General features: G+C 43.8%; 1 protein-coding gene across 1 annotated transcript in view; it reads left to right on the forward strand.

Annotated features, from left to right (window-relative positions):
• tspan2a (tetraspanin 2a) overlaps nt 1–16377 on the forward strand; it is a 22094-nt gene continuing 5717 nt past the window's right edge. Inside the window, exons 1-2 of the mRNA XM_079627268.1 lie at nt 1–295; nt 13003–13105. Of these exons, the coding sequence (XP_079483394.1) occupies nt 227–295; nt 13003–13105 (172 nt within the window). The 5' untranslated portion in view covers nt 1–226. The remainder of the gene's footprint in view (nt 296–13002; nt 13106–16377) is intronic.

Below are 16377 nucleotides of genomic sequence, written 5' to 3' on the forward strand. Positions count from 1 at the left end.
ATAAGCATTGCCCTCGCCCCCGTGTCCTGCTGGACCAATGGGCGGTGCTGATCCGCGCGCGCGCTCTCCCACACACTGTGCACACGCGAGCAGCGCTGGTGTTGACGGTCCGTGAGTGGATTCTGCTTGAATAATATTACTGACCTAAATCTCCGAGAAAGGCCTGCACATTTGCGCAAACATTTTGTACGAAACGGCGAGCGCGCGAAACGAAACGGCAGGCAGGATGAGCAAAGTACAGGGCGGCATGAAATGTGTCAAATACCTGCTGTTCGTCTTCAACTTCATATTCTGGGTAAGTGCGAACCGTGCTGATGATATCTGCGTGACGATGATGTCACACATACATGCTTTGATCTATAATGAAAAGCACTGACACAAGTGTACGTGCATTTGCTGTCGCCTTGTTTTGTAGGAGTCGCTCAACATCTGTAGGATGATTTTTCTGTCTCGGCACTATTTATTTTTTTTGTTTTGTTTTTTCGCATGATGCAGGTTTCTATGGACTCTAGCAACAGCAACACATTTAGGATGCCGATGTTTTTTAAACTACAAACAGGTGACAGATGTCGGCTCTGTCTCAATCCCTACTGAGCCGACTATCTGGACAACACTTTTGAGCCTCATAGACACTTGCAGACATTTTGAGCATCATTTGTGCATTAAAGTCGCCTCTGATGCCCCCCCTTCCCCCAAAATGCTGTCTGCTAGATAGACAGTCGATTTTGAAACACAGCCACAATGTGCCTAAGTCTTAAAGCAGTGTTGTCTTAGAGGGAAGTATCTATGGGCTATTATAAGGAAGGAAGAACGGGGCAAGTTGCACACTTTTTTTCTCCAGTGAATATTTTTTAGTGTGGATTTGTGTCAGCATGTCTCAATGGGAACTTATTGTTTATTGACACTGATTTTAAAATAGTACCTTATTTTGAAGAAGCCATTTATCACAATATATCTGTATTTATTAATTTAGTGTAATATTTATTAAATAATTAATGCATTTATTGGCTTTTAAGCTAAATGCAAATTGTAAAACATTCATTAGTTGACTCTTGATTGAATAATTTCTGTGGTTTTATTGTGTTTACTTTTGTTTTGCACTTTAATTTGGAACTTATATTTTACAAAATTATTCTAGTTTTAGGACAGTTTTAACTAGTTGTTTGAAACCAGCATACACTTCTAGAGAATAGGCCAAGTCTCGCCTGTATACGTAACAATTAACTTTAACTATGCCATACCATAGGAAAAACAGTTGGTTATTGTTTTTGTTTTTTTACTCTCTCTCTCCATCCACTTGCATTTTAGACAGTGTCTGAATGTTTTATTTGGCTCCTAGAGTCGTTTTCTAGTACACCCCACCAGCTGAGATAACAGGCTGTCAGTTTGTTGTGACATTTTCAACAGAACTCATGTATATTAGCCAGATAAACAGAATTGGTCTTATTTATTTAGGATCATTTGAGGTTGTGATGTAATTTCCTTCAGTCAAGTCTTAGAAAGTACCGTACTGTGTGGATCCATAATTGTGTTTTAAAGTGGAAAGCATATCTATCTAAAGTTGAATGTGGGTCATTCTATAATTGAGGGTACATTTATGTACATTAATGATGATTATATTTGTTTCTAACAATTTTCTTTAGAAATATCATATTTTATCCATTAAGAGAATGCATTAGGGATGGGCAACAATTAATCACGATTAATCGCATCCAAAATAAAAGTTTGTGTTTAAATATGTATGTGTACTGTGTATAATTATTTTGTATATATATAAATACACACATATGCATATATATATTTAAGAACTATTTGCATGTATATATTTATACATAATTTATATTATATATAAATATTTTATATATAAATAAAACATTTTTCTTAAATATATACATGCATATGTGTGTATTTATATATACAAAATAATTATATACAGTACACATACATATATTATTTAAACACAAACTTTTATTTTGGATGCGATTAATCGCAATTAATCGTTGCCCATCGCTACTCTTGAGCAAATATTTTGTGCACCCTGTTTTTTAGTTTGCTTGAAATTTTCTTTATGTCCGTTAAATTAGTTCTTGGCTTGTCCGTTCTTTGAAGTCAGTGAGTCTAGAGAACTAAATTTATTTCTAAAATCTAAAAACCTTAGAAAAATACATTGAGATGAAATGTAATTTTCTTCCAAATAATAACATGTTTAATTTTACTGTAAGCAAAAATTCTGTCAACTATATACCACTAACCAAACTCAACGAAAATCAAAAAAATGGTTTATCCAAAAAACGTATGACCAGCATCATGTGGTCTTTTTCTTCTGCGGCAGATATTTTGAAGACATTATGCTATATCCTCTTAATTTTTTATTTTATCTCCAATGATCTTTTGTCAAGGAGTATACTATCGGTAATTGCCCGCCCCATCAACTATGTTGGGTACATTGTTATGGATTGCAATATTTTTTAATGATTTTTAATTCAAGTAAACATTTAAATTTGAGGTTAACCTGATCAAATAATAAAACATAACGCTCGGTTGGCCAGACAAGGCCTGCCCTTGAAATTATGAGTAAAAATGGTAAAATTGTCAACTATGTTAACTACCTGTCAAATAAGTTCCCTTTCGTAGTCACTTCGAGTTACGTCGAAATGACGACGAATGGGGTTCGCTTAGAAGCCTATCCTCTTCGAATATTAATAAAACGAGCCAATGGCAAGCAAATGCCATGGGTCTGCTGAATTTGCATAGCGTAACTCCGCCCCACAGTGTGGGTATATAAGGAAGTGAGCCGGCAACATGCAGATATGTTTTCGCTTTCGGAGCCAAGTTTATCCTTCACTCCACAAGCCATCCTGAGTATCATCTCTATTCCTCTTCGAGACGAGCTTCCCTCCAGGTGTTGGTGTGACAGCGAGTTCCAGCGAGTGCACATTCCCTGCGATCTGAGCAGTGATCTGCCAGTGTGTGTGTGTTCTCTCCCTGGTCGCTTCAGCATCTGCGGGGATTTCTCCTTCTCTCTAAAAGAGCAAAGCGCGTGGCACGTCTTTTTAAAGATGCATCGCCCGTGCCCTTCTGGTTGTGGTCACTGGCTGTCTGATTTAGATGGGCACAATCGCTGTTTTGCGTGTTTGGGCTTAGAGCACGCCAAAGCAGCGCTTGTGGATGACTCATGTTTTCATTGCGGAAACATGACCATCGCGACACTACGGTCGAGACTCAGTGATCTCGAAAGAGTGAGAGTCCCCTCATCCACACCCCGATCTACCCCCTCTAGTAATAGAGCTGGTACTTCGGCTGGTGGCCAGGGTGACCTGAGGGTGACGGTGTGGCAACAACAACCGACGATTCGTCCTCGGGCCACATCCCCCTCTCAAGTGCCGCAACCCGCGAGCCGACCAGATGATGCGCTCGATCAGTCCCGGCCAACGGTCGGCGGCGGACCGAGTGCGCCGTCTGGCGCTCCTAATGACGATGCTATGTCGATCACAGCATCACAAGGTGGGCAGGAGTCCTCGGGAGATGAGGGGTCGGCTGTGCTGCCGCCTCCGGGCGCGTCAGCATTGCCCGATCCTGATCCCGAGCTGACGGCCATGCTTTCCCGGGCAGCCGCGAGCATCGGGTTAGAGTGCAATCCGCCACCCTGCCCCGAGCGCTCGCGTCTGGACGATTGGTTTTTGGGCGCGGCCGCCGATTCACGTCGGCGTCCAACCCCAATGCCTTTCTTCCCGGATGTGCATGAGGAGGTCTCGAGGTCCTGGAAGACACCCTTGTCTTCCCGTGATCGCTCGGCGACCTCCTCCGCCTTTCCTCCTCTCGATCAGGCGGCTGTTTACGGGTACACTGGGGTGCCTATGGTTGAACGCTCTGTTGCGATGCAACTGTGTCCACAGAGTGCTTCTTCCCGTGGTGATCCTAAGCACCCCTCCAAGGCCTGTAGGTTTTCGTCGACCCTGGTGGCGAAGACCTATAGAGCTGCGGGGCAGGCAGCCGCCTCATTGCATGCCATGGCCACTCTGCAGGTCTACCAGGCCCAGATGCTCAGGGACATGCACGAGGGGAGGACTGACCCAGGGCTCTTCAATGAGCTGCGTGCCGCCACTGACCTCGCTCTCCGGGCGACGAAAGTGACCGCACGCTCCCTGGGCCAGGTGATGTCCACTAGTGTGGTCCAGGAGAGACACCTCTGGCTCAACCTGGCCGATATGAGGGACGCTGAGCGGACTCGTCTGCTTGACGCCCCCATATCCCAGGCTGGCCTCTTCGGCGGAGCGGTTGAAGATTTTGCCCAACAGTTTTCAACCGCCCAGAAGCAGACTGAGGCTATTCGTCATATTCTGCCCCGACGGCCCGCTGCTGCCTCCACCCAGCCGTCGGTTCAGACGCCTCAGCCTGCTCGCCGCCGAGGGCGCCCTCCCGCGGCTCCCGCCCCTCCCGCACGGCCCCAGCAGCAGCCTTCACCCGGGCCGCGTCGTGGAGGACGCCGCAGGCAGGCGCCCCAGCCCTCTCCAGCCCCGCGCCCCGCTAAACGCCAGGCCAAGCGGCGCTCCTGAGACGGGCTGCTCAGAGATGGCCATCAGTTCTTCTCAGGAGATGGTAGCAGGACCACTCCTTCCCCCGGTGGAGGGCCGGGGGAGAATCCTTTGTTCTCCACTCCCCGCTGCTCACCCACGGGTGGGCAGCACCCTAATGTGGTTAAAGAAAGAACTGATATCCCCATCTCTGAGCCCCCAGAAGGGAATGACAGTGCGCGCCGCCCACGGGCCCCGCCGCTCTCATCCCCTTCTGTCGCCAGACCCCTGCCAGAGCACGCCCCCGTGGAACGCTGGTCCTTCCCTGGCTCCCTCTGGCAGGACGCGGCTAATGACCGTGCCCCCACACCGGGCCGCTATGCCACCCACGTCCGGGCCGGTCATTCCGCTTCGCTGCACCCCCGCGGGGACGTCTGTCGTCCGCATGACCCCGCTGGCACAGTCCTTGGGAGCCTGGTTAGAGCTTCCCAACCTGTCCCGCTGGCTCGCGCGGACCATCAGGCTCGGCTATGCGATTCAGTTCGCGCGGTCTCCTCCCCGCTTCAGGGGAGTCCGCTTCACTATGGTCGGTGGCAATGCCCCTGTCATGAGAGCGGAGGTCGCCACCCTGCTGGCGAAGGGTGCGATCGAGACTGTCCCTCCAGCCGCAATGAGGTCCGGCTTCTACAGCCCCTACTTCATTGTCCCCAAGAAAACCGGTGGGTTACGACCAATCCTGGATCTGCGCGTCTTGAACCGTTCCCTTCACAGGCTTCCGTTCAAGATGCTCACGGCCAAGCGCATTTTCGAATGTGTGCAGCCACAGGATTGGTTTGCAGCGATCGACCTGAAGGACGCCTACTTTCATGTCTCCATTCTTCCTCGACACAGGCCGTTTCTACGGTTTGCTTTCGAGGGGCAGGCATACCAGTACGCGGTCCTCCCATTCGGGCTGGCCCTGTCTCCTCGCGTCTTCACGAAGGTCGTCGAGGCAGCCCTTGTGCCGCTACGGCAACACGGGGTTCGCATCCTGAATTATCTCGACGACTGGCTAATCCTAGCTCACTCTCGGGACCAGGTTTGCGAACACAGGGACCTAGTGCTCCGGCACCTAGTCCGTCTGGGCCTTCGGGTCAACTGGGAGAAGAGCAAACTTTGCCCCGTGCAGAGGATCTCTTTTCTCGGTATGGAAATCGACTCGGTCGCCATGTGCGCGCAGCTTACGAGCGAGCGCGCGCAGTCACTGCTGACTTGCCTGAGACAAATCCAGAGCAAGAGTGCGGTTCCACTGAAACTTTTTCAGAGGCTCCTGGGGCATATGGCATCTGCAGCCGCGGTAACGCCGCTCGGATTGCTTCATATGAGACCGCTTCAGCACTGGCTTCACGATCGAGTCCCGAGGTGGGCATGGCACCAGGGCAAGCTCCGAGTACCAGTTACTCCGACCTGCCATCAGACCTTCTCCCCGTGGACGAACCTCAGCTTTCTACGGGCCGGAGTGCCCTTAGAACGAGTTTCCAGGCATGTTGTTGTGTCAACGGATGCCTCCTCCACGGGCTGGGGTGCCATGTGCAATGGACATGCTGCCGCGGGCTCCTGGACAGGACCCCACCGCCTATGGCATGTCAATTGCCTCGAGTTGCTGGCAGTACGTCTCGCTCTGCACCGCTTCCGGGCGCTGCTCAAGAACCAGCACGTACTAGTCCGATCAGACAATACCGCGACAGTAGCGTACATCAACCGACAAGGTGGTCTACGCTCCCGCCGTATGTCGCAACTCGCCCGCCACCTCCTCTTATGGAGTCAGAAGCATCTGAGGTCGCTTCGAGCCATTTATATTCCGGGAGACCTGAACTGTGCAGCCGACGAGCTCTCACGGCTTCAGCCTCTTCCTGGAGAATGGAGACTCCATCCCCAGGCGGTCCAGCTGATTTGGGATCAGTTCGGGGACGCACAGGTAGACCTGTTTGCCTCCCACGACTCGTCCCACTGCGCCCAGTTTTACTCCCTGACCGAGGGCACGCTCGGCACGGACGCTCTGGCGCACAGCTGGCCCCGGGGCCTCCGCAAATATGCGTTTCCCCCAGTGAGCCTTCTTGCACAGACCCTGTGCAAGATCAGGGAGGACGAGGAGCAGGTCATATTGGTTGCGCCGCACTGGCCCACCCGAACCTGGTTCTCCGAACTTGTACTCCTCGCGACAGCACCTCCCTGGCCAATTCCTCTGAGGAAGGACCTCCTTTCTCAGGGACGGGGCACCCTTTGGCACCCTCGTCCCGATCTCTGGAACCTCCACGTGTGGCTCCTGGACGGGACGAGGCAGGTTTGAGTACCCTACCACCAGCGGTGGTGGCTACCATCACTTCCGCTAGAGCGTCGTCCACTAGACATGCCTACGCGTTGAAGTGGAACCTCTTCGTCTCTTGGTGCTCTTCTCACTCAGAAGACCCCAGATCATGCCCGATCAGTGTCGTGCTTTCCTTCCTGCAGGATGGGTTGGAGCGAAGGCTGTCTCCCTCCACCCTGAAAGTATATGTTGCCGCTATCGCCGCACATCACGACGCAGTTGATGGTAAGTCCGTGGGAAAGCACGACCTGGTCATCAGGTTCCTGAGAGGAGCGAGGAGACTACAGCCTCCTCGCCCTCCTCTCGTTCCCTCTTGGGACCTCTCAGTGGTACTAACTGCCCTGCAGAGTGCTCCCTTTGAGCCTCTGCAATCAGTGGAGCTTAAGTTCCTGTCAATTAAGACAGCGCTCCTGGTTGCTCTGGCCTCCATCAAGAGGGTAGGGGACCTGCACGCATTTTCTGTAGACGAAGCGTGCCTGGAATTCGGGCCGGCCTTTTCTCACGTGATCCTGAGACCCCGGCCTGGATATGTGCCCAAGGTTCCCACCACTCCCTTCCGGGACCAGGTGGTGAACCTGCAAGCGCTGCCCCTGGAGGAGGCAGACCCAGCCTTGGCATTGCTCTGTCCAGTACGCGCCCTCCGTGCTTACGTAGACAGAACGCAATGTTTCAGGACCTCAGACCAGCTCTTTGTCTGTTATGGTGGGAAGCTGAAGGGAAGGGCTCTCTCCAAGCAAAGGTTGTCTCACTGGATAGTGGACGCCATTGCTTTGGCTTACCAGCAGCAAGGTCGACCGTGCCCCCTTGGTGTGACGGCCCACTCCACCCGGAGTGTGGCCTCCTCTTGGGCTCTAGCGCATGGCGCCTCGCTAACAGACATCTGCAGAGCTGCAGGCTGGGCGACACCCAACACATTCGCCAGATTCTACAATCTCCGAGTGGAGCCAGTGTCCTCCCGAGTACTCGCTTCAACCAGCCGGTGCTAGGACCCGCTCAGGTGTCTTCGCTTGCTCGCCATTCCACTCCACGGACTGGATACGTGCGATATTCTCCTCAGGTGAGCCTGATAAGCCCTGAGTTCCTCCAGCGCTGTTGACGTCAACGCCAGAGTTATGCCTCCGGCAGCTTTCGCGTTGGCTAGGTGCCACCATGTGCATGGTTCCCCCGCTGGGCGACCCCCACGTGTGTATTTCCACTGTAAGCCTCCTTCGAGCATGTGTCTTTCCCTTGGCAAGCCAGTCTGCCACCCCTGGGGTTGAAATACTCCACCCTACGGGCTGGACACCCCAGTGTTATCCGTATGCACCCCCCTCCGGGTCATATGTGTTTTCTTAAGTCCCCCCCCTTCGGGCGGGCACTGATTGCATATTTCCACTGTGATATGCTTCCCAGTGTACCTTGGTATTCCTGTGTTAAGTAGGAGTCCTTCGTCCGTGCTAGTCTCACGACAGGGAGCTCAGACTTACGCAGGGCACTGGAAGACAGCCGAGGTGGCGTGATTGGACTGGGAACCCCATTCGTCGTCATTTCGACGTAACTCGAAGTGACTACGAAAGGGAACGTCTCGGTTACGGATGTAACCCTCGTTCCCTGAGTAGGGAACGGAGACGTTACGTCTTCCTGCCACTTCCGCTGTACCGCTGGAACAGCCTGAGTTCAGCTTGGCTCCTTCAGCGAAGAAACATATCTGCATGTTGCCGGCTCACTTCCTTATATACCCACACTGTGGGGCGGAGTTACGCTATGCAAATTCAGCAGACCCATGGCATTTGCTTGCCATTGGCTCGTTTTATTAATATTCGAAGAGGATAGGCTTCTAAGCGAACCCCATTCGTCGTCATTTCGACGTAACGTCTCCGTTCCCTACTCAGGGAACGAGGGTTACATCCGTAACCGAGACGTTACCCTGTAGAGCCAACTCTTGAATTAAATTGTTATGGCCCTACTGTGTGAATGTGTCCTCGTGTCCTCTGATGATAATTAATTATTTGTCATGGATTAGTTTTTAATCATAATTTAACCCTATATGTCTCAGAGGAGACTGAGTGTTGATGTGCATGAGGGTGAATCAGGATGAAGAAGGATTAAGGGATATTTGACTTATTTTAGCAAATTAACTATATTGTTTATTTGCAAGTGAAAACATAAGAGATCTTCACATGTAAATGACTTGAGTGTCATTGTAACAATGTGTCCAGTCAACTATGTTTCTTGTGTCAACTATGTTTTGACTGATAAAAAAAAACAAAAAACATTTTAAATAACTAGAATGCTGCTTTACAGCAGTTTATAGTTTACATCTACACGGACTGGAGTTTTGCATAATATCTCTTAAAACTGTCAAAACTATCTTTAAGGAAGATTTCTGATTACAAAATATTCTTGTCCTTAGTGAACATGCTGAGAATTTGACAATAATATCTACGAAACATAAAATTCCCAGAAGTCTTTAAATAACTACTGTGCATATGAAACTTTTAATATTTGAGTCACTTAAAGTTAATGTAGTGTCACTTAATAAGTGTATGTAGTGGCATACCGTTTGCTGGTAACAGAGTTAACAACCTTACCAGGGAACATTTTTTTTAATTTGTAATATCAAAATGGTGATATTGGCAACTAGCTGATGAGTTACACTGATAAAATATATAAAAATAAACCAATAGTTGTTTTATTAGGAAAGCATATTGTTTTTACACTTTTTTGCCGATGTGATATGTACCCTAAATTATAGAATGTATGTGAATGTGACAAGTTTACTTACCGGATCTTTTTACCTTGATACTTGCAGCACGTAAGAAGCAAACAACATACATAATCCATCATAAGGGGCTTTGACATTCCTCTGTGCCTGTGCAAACCTTGTTTAAGATGCACGCTGCACATGCTGAATGGGCAAGAAAAGTTACTAAGGAAAAGTTAGTTATTGAAAGTGTACAACCCTCTTGTGCTGCATTGCACACCCCTTTATTCACTGGGCTGCATTGAATTCTGAAGGGTGCATTGAAACTGAAACAACTTTTTCTGGCGCGTTTTAATGGCGTCGTCACTTCTTCAAAGATAAGGCCACATTGGTGATAATGTTTTTGTCACATGCAAAGCAGAGTACATGCACAGTATGTCCTCAGATAATAATTTTGCATGTCCCGTGAGGTGGATAAGGTTAATATTTGCTCATTTTATGGTCTCAGTTGCTTTTTACACTTCGTTTTATTATTCCTTTGATAAAAGTTCAATCCAGCTTAGTGCTATAAGTGCATATATTCATCACCGTCTGAATGAAGGATATCTTTGGTTTTCCTTGCATACTACTGCTACTTAAAGGGATAGATCACCCATAAATGAGACGCACCCACATGTTTTTCTGACCCCGTTATTCCGTCAATGCGATTAGTGCGTTATATTCCGAGTCTTCGGAAATCAGACGATAGCTTTTGCGAGAAACAGACTGAAAGCTGTTATTGGCTCATAATCTTCACCTCCTAATTTGTGTTTATGCTCAAATAAAAAAATTGTGCCTTTCATTATTGGTGCATCATGTCGCTGATATAAATGCCATCGGTGTTCATATATCACGTGACCAGTTGTTATGCTGCAAGTTACATCTTTTTTACATCTAAAAAGAAAGATTATTAGTAGACAATACTTTACCAGTATTTTTATACATTTTAAAATCCTTTTAATATAAATCACCTGTTTTGTTGAATGTAAAAATGAAGCTCAGCCTCAAACCATCTGTAATTTAGTTTGTTTGTGCTAAAGAAATTATATGAGAGTATGAGTTATAGGAGAAATATGAGAAATTTGAGTGCCATTTTTCAGACGCTTTTATCCATAGCGACTTAGAAGGTTTGTATTTTATCTGATCATGCATATGACTTTGGTGTTGTTAGTTTTGTTATACAGGGTTGGAATTACATAGATGCAAGTAATTGATGAGAAAATGTCAATTTTCTCATCAATTTAAAAAAATGTCAATTTTTTAATAATAAATACATATTTAAACTTATGCATACGCCAATAGATTGTATAATTAGATCAGTGTTATATAAGTATTATTTATATACTATTGTGGCATTTATTAATATTTCGAATTGGCTTTTATTTTGATTGTAGTTTAAGTTTTAGTAATTTTGTTATGTGCCTTAGTAGTTTTTAATTTTTCTATTTAGCTTTAATTTAGTTGAAATTTAATGAAATGAAAGTTTAAATGGAGTTCTTATAAAGCCTCTCTTCGTTCTTTAGTCTTTGTTGCTCAAAACCACACAAATGTCATAGGAACCATTCAAAGACCACATCACACTGTGATTTAGTCACTGCGCTAATGGTCCTTAGATTGGCTTAAATGGTTAGTGTAAGATGTAATTTAGGGCACAGTGGCTTCAGTCATTGGTTATCTGTAGAGTGGTTTCACTGCGCTGGACAGCAAGGCCTTTGTCTTTGAGAGGGCAGGCAAAAAAAGAAGTGGGTCGTTGTCCTGTGCAGTTTTATGTCCTGGTGTTGCATAGGGTGGGTATGAGGGGGCAGGGGATGGCACCGGGGGATGGTGGATACCAGCAGGACAAGCCTGTCTGACTGGCACAGCCTGCCTGTTGATCATAGAGATGGGCACCAAAGTAGACCACAGTGGCCTTAAAACGATTTAGATACTCAATTTACACTTAAAAATGTAATTGCACCGAGATAACATTCATGATGTCAAAATGTACGTTTCTGAGTTGCCTTGCAATAATCACCTGGTCCACAAAGTCATTTCAATGAAAGTCTGTTTCTGCCACATAAGACAAAAAGTCATAAAACCTCGAAATTATGAATTTAAAAAGTCAGTTGATATTAATCAAAATTATGAGATATAAAGGTCATAATAGGAGTGCGATTTTTATCTATTAATAATTAGACTTTTAATATCAACTGAATGTTTTTCTACTGAGTTTTGTCATAATTATTCTTAATATTTCACCATTTCAAAATTGCATATTGAGTGATTTAACTGAGCAAACATTAACAGTTGACTCACTGGAAAGGGTACATTTCTAAAAAGGTAGTGTTGTAGTTCTCGAGACCGGTCTTAAGACCATTTTTTGAGGTCTTGATCTTGATCTTGTCTGATTTGTTCTCGGTCTCTGGATTGAGGATTTTGGATTTTATTTCAAGACCACAGCTGCGGAGCTATCGCTAAATTGCCGTTGCATTTTCTGATTTATTTGTTAACATCATAATGGAATTGGATCCTAAACTTTCTGCTTCAAATGCAATCAATAACTTATTTCTAATTTCATTTATTATGTTACTATTGTGCCGGGTCTGAAATTAACAAGTAATTGTGTCAAAAATGTCACCAAAATTAATACAAAATTCCCACAAAATTCAAGATATGATTGCAGAAAAGTATCTTGATATTTATTTTATAACATATATAATAATTAAGCAATATCACGAGCAAGAGGGCTGTTTTCACAAATATGAACACAATGCAAAGTGATATAGATTTTATACAAATGTTCAGTAAACAAAATGTTATTTTTAAAACATTAATCTCAACATTATTTATCCATTTGTAATTGTATCAATTCAGATGAACCTCTGTGCCACCTCTGCTGTGAAGAGATTCATTTTGTTGTTAGTGATTTCATTTGATTAGTAACAGCTTTATAGTGTCTTATTATTCTAATTGTAATAGTTGATTAATAATAAGACATTTCTCAGGCAGTAAATGTGAATCTTTAGGAATGTTAGTCTGGTCTTGGTCTCGACTTGGTCCACAACACTACTAAAATTTGTAAATCTAAAATGTCTAGTATGTTTCCCTTTGACTTGATAACTAGAAGGCAAACAAAGTTTCTCTGATGACCTTACAGATGGACAAAAGGTTGTTTTCAGTATCACAATAACACTTCATCTTACAGAATTACAATCAATGCTCTATTTTAGTCAAGGTTATCCTTCCAGTTACGAGGATGAGAAAAATACAAAGTATCCTGTTCTCAAAGTCAAACCCTGCATTCATGTGTTTGTAACTATATAGACCAGTGCAGAATTTGAAATCAAAGACACGGAGTAAGGACCAGCAAAGGTCACAGAAACAGCGTGAAGTGAATTTTTTCCGCACATGTTCCTGATTGGTTTCACTCTTGTTTCCAGCTGTCGGGCTCAGTGGTGTTGGCTGTGGGATTATGGTTGAGGTTTGACCCAGCCACGGCCAACCTCTTAGCCGAAAATGATGCCCCTGAACACTTCTTCATTGGTGAGTTGCAAAAATTTTTTGAAGCCCACAGCAAATGTTTACATAACAATTTTGTAGGTTTCATAAACATAATCATTAGGGCTGTAATCAACCAAAGAAAATCTTGGTCGACTGAAGTCCTGAAATTTTTGACTAAAAATCTACTAAAAATGACGTTAGGAAAAATAACTTTAAAATTTATTTTTAATATGTATAATTTTTGTCATATGTATTATAATAACTGACAGACAGAGCGAGGCTGAACATAGGAGAGTAGCTTTGCGGCTGAGACACGAATAGACTATTTTACTTTTACTCTTAAACACAAAAGGCACATCCACTTTAATCAAGATCAACCAGATCAAGAGCAGAAACGAAATAAAGTGCATATCTGAAAAATAAAGCATAGGCTCAAAACTAATACAAACAGTGGGCACAGTGCATTGCGCATTAGGCTCCAAATAAAAATAAAATAATAAAGTGCCCAAATCCAATATATAATACTAGAAATAAATTTGCAGTTTGCACAATTATAAAAGGGAACCATAAAAGTAGGATACAACATGTTATTCATCATGGACATGTTTGTCGTCGAGCTGTGATATGCAAACTGTTGCTTGCTAAATTTGCATCCGACTTTTTCCCCGTTTTCTATTTTTTTAAAATGCTGCCACACTGCCAATGTCTTTGTTGACATGGTAGAAGAGGACTGACTATGAACGGACTACTTTCTTCAATCTGTCTCTCTTCTCCGGTGGGTTCGGCTAATCCAAAAGAAGTGAAAACAAGGGGGGTGTTCTGAAGACACCTGATGAAATGAACGCGGCAAAACTACACTGTAAATATATGAATAGGAGAAACTGTTAAAAAGGGGCCATGTGACTGAGTATAAAATGACTAACCACAGTTTCCTTTCTTTTTCTGTACCATTTAGGAGTGCGTTTATCTGAAATAGCAAAATAAAGGAAAAAAAACATGCAAGAAAAATAATTGCACAGCAGTTTTGGCCAGTGTTAATTTAGCTTTAATTTCATTTTAGTCAATTTAGTAATTACGAAATTTGTGCAGACATTGTAATCTAAATTTCTGTCCCTCTAAAACCTAAGAAAACAGAGCAAAATATTTTGTAAACACGACAGAGACTGAAATAAACCTTTGCACCCTGACTTTTGTTGCATAAAGCCAGCCAATCAGATTAGATCTCACAAGATTAAAAAAACGTACATAAAATTCAAGGACACTAGGTTTATTCTTGCCTATTTATTGGGAAAATCTTTGGAAAGCCAAAATGATATGTAGCGCGCGCCCCATTCATTGACCACAATATAAACATTCACAGCGCTGTCTAGAGAATCAGCTTGCTGACGATTCTGGAATTTTGGTCAAATACAGGCTATTTTTGCTCTACAATACGCTTCAAATGATTATTCATATATGTAAATATGCATTACTTTAATGATATAGGCGATGTAGCTGTTGTGAAATAACTAATAAAGCATACCCGTCACAGCAGCAATCGTTCTCCTCCGTCATTTTTATAGTTTATGGCACGCTCAACTCAGGAACTCGGGTATCAAAATTATCCCCGAGATTCCCAGTGGTACATACAACATGAGAGGATCATGTCCTATTTTAAATAGCAAACTCATATTTACGATAATTCTGATTGCATGTGTCGTGAAGGCAGCATTAATTCTACCATGGTACGTTATCTGTTTATTAATCACAAAGTACAGAAACTGTCATAAAGAAACCCATACTGTACCTCACAGTTTCATAAATAAGCACAACACCAATGCCTATTAACAAAGCACCGGCAATTTCAAGCTGGAATTTCCCATCTGCATCATGGAGGCCTAATGGCCTGTGTAATGGCGTATCTGATATTGGTTTTAGCTGTGATGAATGAGCAGGGACACTGATAGTTCTTGCTAATAGCTAAACCTGATTTCTCATAGGGGAAGGCGTGTAACCGGTGTCGGTTAATTATAAAAACGTAATTTCCCCTTTAGCTCCGGTTTAGTCCCCAGAGCAGCCGTTTGGTGAGCTGCTGTTGGTCGGAAAGCTGGTCTCAACATATACCTCATTGGTCTTGCAGAAGAGTCAAGAGTGGTGCAGTAATTGGTTTATTTATAATGGTTAGGGTGTTGATAGGTGTCACTAGTTGTAGAACTGTGTTTAAGGGCCTTTATTTGCACATTAATAACCCGGCTTCCTGCTGTTTCTCTTCTGGTGGCAGCAATGACACGATCTATATGGGATCTAACTGCTGTCCCGAGCTACATAATGGACTAACAACTACTTTGCAAGTGCTAAACACAATGATCATGAAACAAATTCCAATACTGGGTCTTGACATCATATGCTGAGATACCCAGACACTGAAGCTGATCAACACTGGTATATCCTAAGGCAGAAACGTTTCAATGATGTCTCGGCGACAGGACAGAGCGATAATAAAAAAAAAGAAGAAGTGAGAGATGCTCTGTGGATTCATCTACACCATAATATAACAAGCATTTCCTGGCAATATGTTTATGCTTGGAACAAACAGTTTCTACCCAGTAACAGAAGAATATCACTTGGCAAACAACTATGTGCTATGAAGCTAATGCAGCAGATGCTGGAGACAAAAACAGGAAGCAAGATGAAGATTTCAGCAAAAACACATATTATATATAACACTAGGATATTTTATTTCCGTATGAAACACAACTCGGATATTTTCTTTATTTATTAACTCAGACTTCTTAACTAAAGATATTTCAGATATATGCAGTATTTACCAGATGTAAATTACACTTACAGGTGAAACTCGCAAATGTAGAATATCGTGCAAAAGTTCATTTATTTCAGTAATTCAACTTAAAAGGTGAAACTAATATATTATATAGACTCATTACACGCAAAGTGAGATATTTCAAGCCTTTATTTGTTATAATTTTAATGATTATGGCTTACAGTTTATGAAAACCCAAATTCAAAATTTTGAATTTTGAAAAACAAAACAAAATTCAAAATCATAGCTGTAAGCCATTATCAAAATGATAACAAATAAAGGCTTAAAATATCTCACTTTGCATGTGAGTCTATATAATATATTAGTTTCACCTTTTAAGTTGAATTACTGAAATAAATTAACTTTTGCACCATATTCAAATTTTTCAACTTTCACCTGTATTTTAGTCATATAAGTGGTGGGAAAAAGTTTTAAAATCTATTGCATCTAAGTATATGTTTAAATAGATTTGTGATGCATCAGTAAACGGATGATTGGGCTTTTTGAGCGAGCT

Source organism: Phoxinus phoxinus (assembly GCF_949152265.1).
Source record: "Phoxinus phoxinus genome assembly, chromosome: 11".
Classification (NCBI taxonomy): domain Eukaryota; kingdom Metazoa; phylum Chordata; class Actinopteri; order Cypriniformes; family Leuciscidae; genus Phoxinus; species Phoxinus phoxinus.